The 13,688-nt window shown below is 42.4% G+C and overlaps 1 protein-coding gene across 1 annotated transcript in view; it reads right to left on the reverse strand.

Annotated features, from left to right (window-relative positions):
• The window catches only part of FMN2 (formin 2), a 376,980-nt gene that overhangs the window by 192,193 nt on the left and 171,099 nt on the right, over window positions 1-13,688 (reverse strand). Inside the window, 1 exon segment of the mRNA XM_034667639.1 lies at window positions 11,889-11,976. Coding sequence (XP_034523530.1) covers window positions 11,889-11,976 — 88 coding nt within the window.

A 13,688-nucleotide genomic window follows, 5' to 3' on the forward strand; every position in this document is an offset into this window, starting at 1 on the left:
TCTCCTCCTTATCCCTTTAATTGGTACAGAAGTTGGGCATAGAGAGACACTGCGCACTCTAGCTTTCTCTAGCAAAGCACGTCAGAGCATCACCTAAATCATAGAACTGACAGAAGACAGGACAGGAAGTGATAATAGATGGAATTTTAAAGCAAATCCTCCAGTATCCATCAAGTAACGTCTTTGCAGCTTTCATGACAGGCTTTCTCTCTCTGTGTTGCTTGATCCCGCCCCCACCCCCACACACCAGCACACACAGTAGGAATGCGTGCTCTAGCTGAAAGGAGCTACTAGAGGACAGTGCTGTGAACGGCAATGAGAGTTGCTAGCCCGTAGACTGGTGCTGTAGTGATGAACCATGAAGGACAAAAGTCATGCACCATTTTCTCCAGCTTAAGTCACTGATACAATTAGTACCATTTGAGAGTTCTTAGGAAGTACAGCACAGGGCTTCAGAGCCCAGACTCTGCAACCAGACCACCTGGGATTAAGCCAGAGCCCCGCCATCTGCTGCTTGACTTTCTTTTGCCCCTGTGTCTCAGATTCTTAACCCTAGGGTGGGGATAATAACATTACCTACCTCATAGAGTTATTGCAAACCCTACAGCAATGACTTTATGTGCTGGCCAGTATTATTATTATCAGCAATTGTACAACCTTAACCTTAGAATCATAAATCTTAGAATGAAAAATTTGCAGATAATATCTTTGAACATCATGTTCAATTTAGAGTTCTCTTCACAACAATGTAATTCGTAAGGACTTCAGACTGTCAGTGACGATGAAGAATCCTCCTTCTAAATTTCACCATTTCCTTCAGGGAGGCTGTGAATATTCCACCGCGGCTCAAACCAGGGGAAAATCATGCCTTTACAATCTGTCATGGAAGTGACGAAGCCCATATGGGGAGTTGGGAATTGTGGCTTTTCATTGCAAGGCCTTCTGTGCTATTTGATTTCTTAATCACATGTAAATAATAATTGATTGAAACTGCTTAATAGGTTTTACAACAAATTCAGAGGTATTTGGCTGAAAACTGCTACTGGGGAAGTAGAGATCTTATTGTACTCATTTGACCCTGAGGAAAGAGGTAAGATAGTCATCAGCATGAAATATCATTACTGCAGTCTTGCTCAAAGATAACAGGCCATTACGTAACTTTTTAAGCCATTTTATCTGGTGTCTTGGCAGACAGGACTGATTATATTTCTGATTATATTTCTAGAATGTACCTAGTAGGAATAGGACACAGGTGGCTCCTAAGGGAAATGTGGAAAGTGCCAATCCCTCCTTCCTCTCCTCATCCCTAGTACTCTCAGACCCTCACTTCACCTGAAAGGATAAAGAAAACCAGAAAGCATCTTGAGGGTGGCCACGTTGGGGTGCTGGAAATGCACGTGTCAAAACACACAGAATGTTCAAGAAGGCAATTTTGAAATATATACGGGACTCTATTATCGAAAGGGCTTCACCTTCCCCCCACCGCCCAAATAATAGTCCGAATCCCCACCCCTCTCAAGGATTATGCAAAAGGAATCTTGCTGCAAAGACCGCACCTTCAACGCCTGGCAGATCAAGGGGCAAAGTTGGCTTGATTAATGACGCACTTACACTGAGTTACATGCCCCTCTCGGTCCCGGGCAATTCCTCTAACAATCACCCGAGGATTGTGAAGAGCAGATACAGCATTATAGGGGCAAACGCCCTGAGCTGAGCTGCAGTGGGCTATGTCTCTGGCCTCACAGAGCTTACAGGGGAGAGATGGGTGGGGGGCAAAAATAAACACGCAAACACTTGATACATAATCAGACACTAAAGGCAACGCAGGAAAGACTATCCGCATCCAAAACTCAACGGTTTCAGAACAGCCTCAAGTATTGTGTTTCTCCTTCCCATAAAAGCATAATCAAAAAGCCCAACTGTGGAACAATGTCATAAAAAATATAAGCTAAGTTCAACCCAGGTTTTTTCTGAGCCTGTAATAAAAGACTTATAATAATTCATTTTCCCTTGATTTAATACTCTCTGTGTGACTTAAAATGATTTAGGAGGTCTTTCTTTTTATAAAAAACTCTAGGTAACGAATTTATATTTTAAATTAAAACATATTTTGATATTAAATTTCTAAAAGTAGGTTTTAATGAAAGTGGACCTATTGCACATGCACTTTTCTCCACGACAAGGCTACAAATGATGAAAAGGTTACACAGCTCACTGGATGGAGCCCACTCTCGTCTCAAATTTCTAATTCTAAGTGACTTTACATTTCAATGAAAACCATTCACTAAACCTCCCAACAGCATTTACTAGATTTTTAATGTCTCAAGGAATATAATAAACAGGTCTTAAAAGTCCATATCCCATGTGAAGAAAACAAAATAAAGGTAACAAAAAAAGGGTATGAAGCAATTTCTAAGTGAGCCTTGTAAACTTGAGTTTCATAAAGAAACTGGACACTGGAAAACCTACTGGGAAAAAATAACATTGCCCACACCAAACCCAATTTTTGAGAATATTACCAAAAAAAAAATGATTATGGATAAACTTTCTTACGGTAATTAACAGGCCAGTGAAAAAGCTTGTGTCTCCAAGAATGAAGCCAGAAATGTTACAAAAAAGACCAGGAGTGTGTAATCTACAACTTGTTTGGTAGAAAATTTCATAAGAAAAACACTGTTCGGTGGCAGCCCCACAGGGTAAAAGAACTGCTCTGCATGTAGGCTATCAAAATACAGGAGAAGAGTTACCACAAGTTCCCATAGTTCAAAAGGGTATTTCCAGATTTTTAAAGAAGTGTTTTTATATTGATACTCAGAGCTAGAAACTAGTTTAACTGTCCGTCTAACAGTATGCCAAAGCAAGAAGCAGAAACACCTGTCCATGTCTCCACTTCGACTCTTGCTCCTGACCAAGACCCACGGGAGCAACAAAGCCAAACTCCCCCCCTGCTATCCTCCCAGCCTCTCAGAGCCAACAGCGGTACACGTGCAGTACGGCGAGCTCACAGCGCCCAGAGACCACGATTAAGAAGCCACACAGTTAGGGGACACTGCCCCACCTCTCAAATTTCCAAAACAAACCGCTCTCCGTGCAGGTAACGTACAGTCCAAAGACGTACTCATGCTCAACTTCTACGGGCTGGTCGTGTAAATCATCCTCATCTGATCTCCATCCAGAAACCAGGGACGGACACCGCCTGGGTAACTCAGTATTTCAGTAATACTGACAGGAAACCCAAGCTGCAGAGCCACGGGAGCGGCCTCCATTCTGCGCCCCTTGAACTTGGACTCCCACTTCTCCCCTCTCATCTGGCTCTCAAATGCCGTCGGGAGCAACTCTGCATTCCACCACCCGGTTTGCTCGTGGCAAAGGCTCGTGGCAGAACCTGTTCACAACAACGGAAGGAGGAATACATAACCTTTACATTCTCTCTCTTCACTGGTTGCCCAGCACGTGAGTTTCAACAACCTCCAAAGCCTATCACCGCAACTCATTTCCTAAGAAATGCAGAAAGGCGAGGACAGAATGAATATTGACAGTGTGCGTGTGTGTGTGTGTGTGTGTGTGTGAAAGGCGAGGACAATTTGTGTGTGTGTGTGTGTGTGTGTACAGGAAATACCTCATTTAATAGCCCTTTCTACTAATGAGGAAATGGAGCCATAGAGATATGAAGAAAATTGCCCAGGTCATCACTCTGCTAACCCTCAGCAGAACTGGGATCCCCGTCTATCCTAGCAGGTGCCGCTAACAAATCTGGCAGACAGGGTGGTTTAAACAGGAATTTAGTGCATGCAGTTCTGGAGGCTGGAACTTGCAAGGACCCTCTTCCCTGGTCTTAAGGATGTGAATCTTATCATGGGTGCCACCCTCCTGAGCTCCTCGACCTGATTATCTCCCAAAGGCTCCCCGGGTCAGCACAATCACACTGGGGATTAGGGCTTTCAACATAGGAACTGGGGTTTGGGGGAGACAAAATAACATCTCAGCAGCAAGGCTCTGGAATCAGGCTCCTAATCAAAGCTAGCCTGCAGTTAAAAATGAAGGGAAAAGCCAGGAAGTATAGAGAAAAGGAATAAGGAAACGTGCTTATAGCATGAGTGCAAAATGAAAGCCAGCATCCCTGAGGACCTAACCAGGGTGTACATCCCTATAAACTCTCTGAGCATCAGTAACCTAGAGAAAAAGGCACAGAAAAATCCCATGCCCAATGTGCCACAAGCTTTTTACAAGTAATCTCGACCTGCTTTTTGTTCATTGATAAGCTGAACCCAACATGCTTTTTCTCTAACAAATCTGTTTATCTTTGCTTGGTTCAATCAAAAACAAGCAACTCCATTAATTAATAATTCCCTTTAAAATATTTTTCCTCCTTTAATTCACAGCTGTGGAAAAAAATCCACTTCATTCTCTAAGGAACAGAATCAATAAGCAAACTGGGGAATTTGTATGAAATGACAAAGGAATCGATGAAATTTGCTAAGTATATTTTCCAGTGCTTTAGTAACTCAAAAAAACCCAAACAACTGGTAGCCAGAAGTATCGTGCCTTTCTGCCAGTTCTCTTTTTGCACATGTTGCATGTTCCCATTTTATTAGGAAACACAGATCCTCATTCTGAAACAAGCCAATACACTGTAGAGGGCTGTGAACTAGGAGCCGATGGAACTGGACACCCATTCTGGTCCTGTGAAGGTGAAGCCCCAGGCAGGCTTCATCTATAACCCTCCGTTCACTCCACTGCATAATGAAAATAACTCCCTTCTGAGACTGGACCACTTTACACAGCACTAGGTTGACCTCACTTTAGGGAGCTTTGCTTTATTGACTCGGCAGATACTGCATTTTGGGGGTTTTTGTGTTTGGGGGGTTTTGTTTTTTACAAATTGAAGGTTTGTGGCAACTTGCTTTGGGCAAATCTATGGGCAACAGTTCTCCAACATCATTTGCTCACTTCACGCCATTGTGTCACATTTTGGTGATTCTCGCAATACTTCAAACTTTTTCATTATTATTATACTTACTATGGTGATCCGTGCTCAGTGATTATGACCCACTGAAAACTCGGATGATGGTGAGTATTTTTTAGCCATAAAATATTTTCTAATTAAGGTACATGGTAAGGGAGCAGAAGGCTAGCTGAAGACCAAGCCTAAAGTGACACCCTGCCACCTCCCGCCGACCCCCTCCCCCACTCTTGGGTGGGATTTGTGGGGCATTCTTCTAGGAATCTCCCAACTAAATGTTAATTCCTTGCTAGAGGGGAAAACAACCTTCACTTGACAATGGCAAGACCTCTGGTATCTTGTAGGTGGATCCTCTTTAGGATAGAAAGTTCTTCTGAAACCTCCTTTTTCCTTCCTTCCCCCAACTCTGGAGTATATAATCAGCCACTCCTCAAGACCCTGGTGCCACAGCACTTTCTGCCCACGGGTCCTGCCCCCGTGCTTTAATAAACCACCATTTTGCACCAAAGTAGTCTCAAGAATTCTTTCTGGGCCGCTGGCTCTGGTCCTCAGCCCACCAAACCTCTCCTATACTCTATACCACATTAGTATATGAATGCTTTTTTAAGATACAATGCTACTGTGCACTTAATAGACTATAGTATCGTGTAAACATAAATTTTATTTGTACTGGAAACCAAAACATTCATTTAACTCAGCTTATTTCGATATTCGCCTCACTGCAGGGGTCTGGAACCAAACCCACAGTATATCTGAGATAAGCCTGTATTGGCAAATAATAGAAGGAAAGGGGTTGGGGGAGAGGTAAAAATTCAAGCCAATATGTAATTCCATCTCTTCAGATAGTAATAAAAAGATCTGATTATGAAAGAGTGTGTGTCCTGCCAACCTAGGTGATTTCTTCCTACACACTGATCAGGATAAGGCTTCCAACAACTCTGAGCCCTTCTGAAGGAGGTCAGTGACAGAAGACCGAAAGAACAACAGCGTGATGCAGGGTCAGTGATTAGCAGACAGACTTCAGTGGAATTGCTGATTTATTTATTTGAGAGAGAGAGAGCACGAGCGGGAAGGGCACAGGGAGAGGGGGAGAGAATCTCAGGCTGACTCTGCGATGGACGCAGAGAGCAACACAGAGCTTGATCACATGACTCCGCGATCACGACCGGAGCAGGAAACCAGGCGTGGGAAGCTTAACAGACTGCGCCACCAAGGCGCCCCTGGAATTTCTGATTTAAACCTAAAAGCAGGTCATTGTCTTTGTAAGGTTTCCTTAACTGCATTTTTAAAAGAGCATTGGAAAAAGCAGTCATTAGGGTTAGAGACCAAAGAATAAAAATAACCACGATTTTATTGACCAGGTAGCTTACATAATTATTTTATTTCATGTCAAGACACATGATTTTGACAAATCATGATGAAAAGAAAGAAATTTCAACAAGGACATCAATTGGTACTGTTGCCCATGGGCTCACAATACTAGCTGGCTTTAGATAGGACAAACATTAAAAGGAAGAAAGGAAGAAAGGAACGAGGGCCGGGACTCCCGGGGGACTCAGTAAGTTGAGCATCTGCCTTCGGCTGGGGTCCTGAACCCAGAGCCCTGGGATCGCGTCCTGCACTGGGTCCCTGCTCAGCAGGGAGCCCGCTTCTCCCTTTGCCTGCCACTTCCCCTGTTTGTGATCTCTGATAAATAAATAAATAAATAAATAAATAAATAAATAAATACATAAATACATAAATACATAAATACATAAATACATAAATAAAAGCTTTAAAAGAAAAGAAAGGATGGGGGCGCCTGGGTGGCACAGCAGTTGGGCGTTTGCCTTCGGCTCAGGGCACGATCCCAGCGTTAGGGATCGAGCCCCACATCAGGCTTCTCTGCTGTGAGCCTGCTTCTTCCTCTCCCACTCCCCCTGCTTGTGTTCCCTCTCTCGCTGGCTGTCTCTATCTCTGTCGAATAAATAAATAAAATCTTTAAAAAAAATAAATAAAAGAAAAGAAAGGACGGATGGATGGATGGATGGAAGGAAGGAAGGAGGAAAGGAAGGAAGGAAGGCCATTAACACTTTGGGCTGGGCAATCCTGGAAGGTGAGCAACACTGATGTCTATGGGTGATACCATTAAATGCATCTGCCGTACCTCTTGCTACAGTACCTTGAATCTACTGTAGAACATGTACTGAGGGAAGGTAATAGCGTGCGTGAGCCAGTTAAAGCTGCAACATCAGGGGCAGTCAGCTGTCCTTTCCCTACTCCCCACGGATGGTCGGCCAGCACTATGCAAGGAAGGCCACACTTCCTCAATTTCTTCCATCAGTGTTCTGTAGTTTTTAGAGTACAGATCCTTTGCCTCTTTGGTTAGGTTTATTCCTAGGTATCTTATGATTTTTGGTGCAATTGTAAATGGGATCTATTCCTTAATTTCTCTTTCTTCTGTCTCATTGTTGGTGTATAGAAAAGCAACTGATTTCTGTGCATTGATTTTATATCTTGCTACGTTGCTGAATTCCTGATCGTAGGGGAAGGGAGGGAAAATGGAATGGGAAGTCATCAGAGAGGGAGAAAAGTCATGAGAGACTCTTGACTATAGGAAACAAACTGAGGGTTGCTGGAGGGGAGCTGGGTGGGGGGAGGGGGTAATTCAGTGACGGGCATTAAGGAGGGCACATGTGTGATGGACGCTGGGTGTTATACACAACTGTTAAGTTATAGAACACTACATCTGAAAATAATGATGTCCTATATGTTGGCTAATTGAATCTAAATTCTAGAAAAAGAAAGGCCATCCTTCAGAGGCAGTTATTACAAATTACTAGATCATTAACTGAGGCTTTGTTCATTAGCATTCTAATATGTGAAGTGGGCGTTTCCTGGTGAAACTAAAAGGATGCAGGACATGTGGATAGCTAGACTCTCTTAGAGAGGCTCCACTCCACCTCTGTCCATGACAGAGCATGAAAACTTAGAGGAGTCTACAGCCTGCATCCTTCAGGGAGCTGACAGAAGCTAAGTCCCTAACTGGTCCTGGGTCCAGCTCCCTTAGGTTTCTAGTTGCCGGGTACAGACCATAAAGGTAACAGATTCCTGCCTCTGTGCTGTGTTTGCATCCAACCGGGATAAACCTTTCAGACAAGATACTGATGCAAGTACCAACAGGACAGAGCCCTAGACAACCTCAGGTTTACAAAGCAGGCTTTTCGAGCTGTGTAATTCCCCGGCCAATAAATAGTTGTTATATATATGTATATGTATATGAGAATTATATAAGAAACCTGTTTCCATTTGGCCTGACAGTAAAGTTACCGTACCCCTGGTGTGCCTGCAAAATTTCCACTTTGCACTTGCTGGCCGGGCAGTATTAGTCACAGCATCCCTTCCACTCTCAGAGGCATCACGGTTTGGATGATAAATTATGGGAATGTGCTACGTAGCAGTGAGACTGCAGGGAAGAAAACTTAGCCTTAGGGGATTTCGAACTGCTCTGCAGCTACTGTCTTCTACCAAAATTGTCTTGGAGCTGTGACTACCACATTGACTCCCAAAATACAGACAGAATGCTGTAAAGAAAATTCAATCTCTTTTCACAAAACTCAACGACAGAGGTGTAGGAACTCTCATAATGAAAATAATAGGCTAGATGATTTGAATCAAGCCTCCCATTGAGAGTAATTTAAAGTGAGGGATAAAGTGTATTTATCAAATATCTGAAAAGCATCAAAAAGCAACCAAGAGAGGAATTACCATGCTAAACAAGAGAGAATGCAGAAACATGAGCCAGTTCAGAAACTGGTTCAGCCCTATCCCAACAAGCCTGAACTTTCTATTCACAGTCTGAGGGAGCCAAAGGCCAAACATCAAAGCTCAGCCCACCCAAAGTACAGATGCTAGACTTAGGACAAACTGAACTCAAGGGGCTCTGCACCCAGGGAAGTCGACTCCGGCAGGGGTGAGCAGTTGGCCTTGCCTCAGCGGATCCCTAGAGCTTGACTTAAGGAGCTCCTAAAGCCAGGATGACCTTAAGCTCTAGAACACTAGGTCGATCATTTCTGGAAAGCACCTTCGTCCTAGACTTCAAGTTATTCTAAACCATCAGAGTGTTTTTGTTTTGTTTTGTTTTCCAGAGGTCACACACCACCGTTTCACCCTTCCCGGTGGAAAATTGTGATAATTCACAGGATAGTGTGGAAGTTGCCAGACACATTTACAACTGCCTTGGAGCAGCGCGCGTCCTCACGGCAACCGTCGTGCTGCGCACGCACCCGCACCCGTGCACTTAACTGTCTGGGACGGCCTCGCTTGGACTGCGCGTGCGGACACCTCGTCAAGAGCCTGATCCTTCCTTCCCTCTCTGCCCTGTGACTCTGTGTGACACTGACTACTCTACGTGTGCTGTTGCAGAGAATGACCTCGAAGTCTGAGCGGGGTGTGCTGTTCGGCGGATATGGCGGCAAGACCACGATTTGACTTTTGGCACCTCTAACCCTAACCCTTCCACACTAAGTAACTCTAGCACGGCACCTTAAAAATAGAAACATTACAAAGTAAACACACCCCTAACCTGTTCTAGAGTTTTGGTGAGGGAAAAGGGAAAAAGAGAAAAAAAAATTCCCACTGTTCTACAATGTTCCATTTACTTTGTCTTCCAGATACCAATGCTGGTTGCAGCAATAGCACACCCTTGAGCAAAGCAGCTCACACGAATGAAAAGAACAGGTCTAGAGAGGGAAGAGGGCCGGGCCCAACTTTAGACTGTTCCACCAACGTGCTTTGCGACCTTGAAAAAGAGCCCTAACCACCAAAAGGTCTTAGTGAGCTCTTCTATAAGATGATAGTGGAGATCTGGACAAACTCTGAGGCTGCTTCCACAGCCAAAATCAATGCTGTTCATGTTTCCGTGGATTCCTCGGGGCAGGTGTACCCTGATAGAAGTCAAGTTTATTCTGCAGGCCGCAAGCGATTCACACGTGCAAATCGTGGTTCCAGACAATGGACTGACACAGAACAGGGCTTGACTCACAGAAAGGCCTACCCCTTGCTTCTTCAGACTTAGATTTTCAGGCGGCCGTGTTTTAGAAAACCGTGTACAGGGTTTCAAAGTGACTCAAGCAATCACGTCGCATCCTACTAGGAGAAAGTCGATGCATAATTCTGTGACCCTTCAACTACTGACGTCCAGGCCACGTTCTTGTCAGCTTTGCATGTTAAGCTAGCAAGTTTTCAATGAACTCTCACTGGCTTTACCACAGACACAGATGTCAGGCGGACTCCTTTTTTCATAAGGTTCTCATTATTAACTCCGCCCGGGCTGAACATTTCACTGAAGGAAAGGACCATATCATTATTTTCAGATTTCACTCTATGACTTAACGGGGCTACATCCGCCAGCTTTACGAACGCCAAGCACTTCTCGGCGCCAGCCTTGGCGTCCTCTTCTATGACTACCACCCCCAGTGCTTCAATTTGAGGACGTCTCCTCACCATCAAAACAGTTTAATAAAAACTTAAATTATGATTAAGAGTTACTCATCAATTGACAGAGCATCCCAGGCTGCTGCTATTTATGAATTATTCCACACAGTATTTTAAGGCTGACAAATAGAATCCACACTCATAAAGGGGTAAGCTAGAAAGCCGGTTAAATGTTCTCATGATTTATAAAGTCTGTGTTATACTTGAAACCATATTTCTTTAATAGGTAAACTGGCATTCCATTGGATAATTCAATCTGCTTTAAATCTGTTCTAAGGCTCTGGACAGCTCATGGGACGTTCTGAATATAAATATATTTCCTCTATTCACCTTTGGGCAATACCTCTCAGCATAAATGTGATAGGAAGATACGGCATAGGAATGCCTGTCAATTATAGGGTGGATTTCAAGTATTTAAAATATTGACACTAAAGCCACTTAGAAAATGTTAAAATCAGCCTAACTCTAAACAGAGAGAGTATTTAATAAGCTGGGTTAAAGATATGGTTAAAACAACATTAAAGAAATAACAAAAGGCCCTGATATTACTGCTTCCATGTGTCTGAATCACCAACAATAATAGAAGTGGGCAAGAATCATTTGAAACTATCTTTGATGGTTATTAGAAAAAATAATTCAATCCCTCTATGCATAGAAAAGCCCAGGGTTTACATATAGTTACACCAAATAATTGAAAGAAGAGGAACAGTTTTCCACCCTAAAAAGTTATACATAAAAATTTGCTTTTGTGATTCTTTCAGCATCGCATCATATCTCGGAACAGGAGGACTAAGAGAACATGTCCCTGCACCTGTCCAATGCTTCACAGACATCCGCGACCAATGATCATTCAGCCTCTTGAACACTTCTGAGTTTTGATTTAATTCCTGCACATGGCAATCCAGTCTACTATTCAACCTCTCTAATCATAAAACATTCTTAAAATAATAACAGTCAAAGCAAGCATCCGTGTAACTCCTACACTGGTTGAAGACAATTTGTTAGAAAATTTATGTTAGCTCATCAAACACTTGAGATTCAAGTCTCAGCACATTTACTCTCTCCAGTGCACTATCTCCAGGTATTTTCAAGGGCTGAGACATACCCCACTATCACTCCTGCTTATCAGTCACTCTTAGAGCATGGCATCCAGAAGTAAATGCCTCAGAGATAGTCCAATTAGTTACAGAGCACAGTGGGACCAATATTGCTGATGAATTAAAAATGAAATATTTATTAATGCAGACTAAATACGTCACATGAGAATTAGGCTTTCAGCAAAATATAGAAACAACATAAAAGTCAAGTTACTAGTAACTCCTCCAGAAACGATCATGGTAGAAAGTTTGGTAGCACTTACGGGAAACATAGTAATCTCAAAAACTCCAACAGCACATCTTTCAGCCCAAATTTGGGTATGCAAAAGCTGAATTTTTATTTTTATACTTACCATGTTGTATATCTTTCATATCTAAATGAAGGCTAGACATTAATATTCCAACTGCTTGTGATCTTTTGTTGCTTAATAACTTGACCACCTGCTCAAAGAAAGGAAAAGGGGAAAATGTTAATTTGAACTCCAATGATATGCTTGATAACATGTTCTTTTTAACCCTAAATGAAAAACGTATAGCTTAAAGTCATTACTTAAAGTATTCAAAACTGATCTGAAAAGAACCTTTGTGTTTTATGTCTTACATCTTCCAAATTTACCATCTTCACCCATCAGCCTCAATGGCAAGCTCTTTATCCATCTTTAAAGACGGGTCTGTCAGCTGTTAAATTTCTAACAGTTTAGGATATTAGTTTGGTCTCTATGAAATAACAATTACACATTTGATCATTGGGAGCCTGAGATTTTAAAAGTGTTCCTATCATAATGTCGGGCCTTAAAACACTGGTCAACAGGTGAAGGGTAAGTCAACTCTACACACAGAATCTGTTAGATCGGACCTGTTTGTGCACAAAACAGAAAACATGCCTTGATTCTGGTCCTTCAGAAAGCTCACTGTTTCACTGGCCATCCCTCTCATTCTGCATTTGGCCCACGTTTCGTGGGGAAATTTCCAACTAATTAATGGAGGAATACAAGCAGCAAATCCAAAGGGCTATGTCTGTTCCATCTCAAATCCGGCTTTCCAGAGAGTCCTAATGAGCCCATCAATCCACACACCCCACAAGAAGTTTTCCTAAAATAGAGGTGGGCATACTGTTCTTGGACACACACATTTAAACTATGTTTTCCAGACACTGACACACCACTGATAAATCCTGCTTATGAAACCAGTACCCCAGGTCCTGAAGGACAGTCATTTCTATTTACTGTCATGGTTTTTTTGTAAGTCTGCTTAGAAAAAACACTGAAGAAAAGGAAAAAAGGGTTGTGGTCAGATTATCAGCAGGGACAGCTGCCCTAACAGCTATCACATTTGTTGACCTTGTCTTTCTTTTTGTTGAAGTTGGGCCAATTGGTAAACTATTAAAGAATTATGCCCAGCTGTCACACAAAGTCACAGAGTAAAACAATATTCTTAATAGCAATAATAGCATTCTTGGTTCCCCAGCAGGGATGGGGTGGAGAAAAAAACAACACTTTCAGAAGGAACCAACCACAAAAACCTCCACACTCATTTCTGCAAGCGTCTTGTAAAAAGGAATAATACCTCACAAGAGACTATGTTTCCTCAAAAGAATATTTATGTGTACACACACACACACACACAAATTTTGATTCTTAATTTGCTCTTTAAACATCTTATTAAATTTCAGCTAAAATATTAGCTTAGACCTTGAATATGAATCCATTCATACCCCAAGTATTTCTATCAATAGTGTTATCTTCTTCAGAAGTGAATAGAAACTTAATATCAGAAAAACAAAAGGCATGTATTCTGTCCTCAGAAACACTTTCTAACTTCAGGTAAATACAATCTGGGTCCATCCGTGACCCTCTGACAAGACTAAATGCATTTGCATCCATATGTCAATTGACCTTTCTGCAGGGCTGACAGACTGATCACAGCCTTACAGAAACTCTGTAAGTTCCACAGCTCCTGGCAGCCCTTCTCAGGCCTTTTCAAGGTGAATTACTCTGATTTCACCTTAAATACTGGCATATTTCAGAGTTCTGTTCTGAGCACTTTATTCTGTTCACTTTAGGACCCATAATTTCTCTTCTACGGACATACATGCCAGCACTTATAAATTCATTCTTGTAACTTATCTTCAACTCTATAGTACCCTACTTTGC

Source organism: Ailuropoda melanoleuca, chromosome 8, assembly GCF_002007445.2.
Source record: "Ailuropoda melanoleuca isolate Jingjing chromosome 8, ASM200744v2, whole genome shotgun sequence".
NCBI classification, from domain to species: Eukaryota; Metazoa; Chordata; class Mammalia; order Carnivora; family Ursidae; genus Ailuropoda; species Ailuropoda melanoleuca.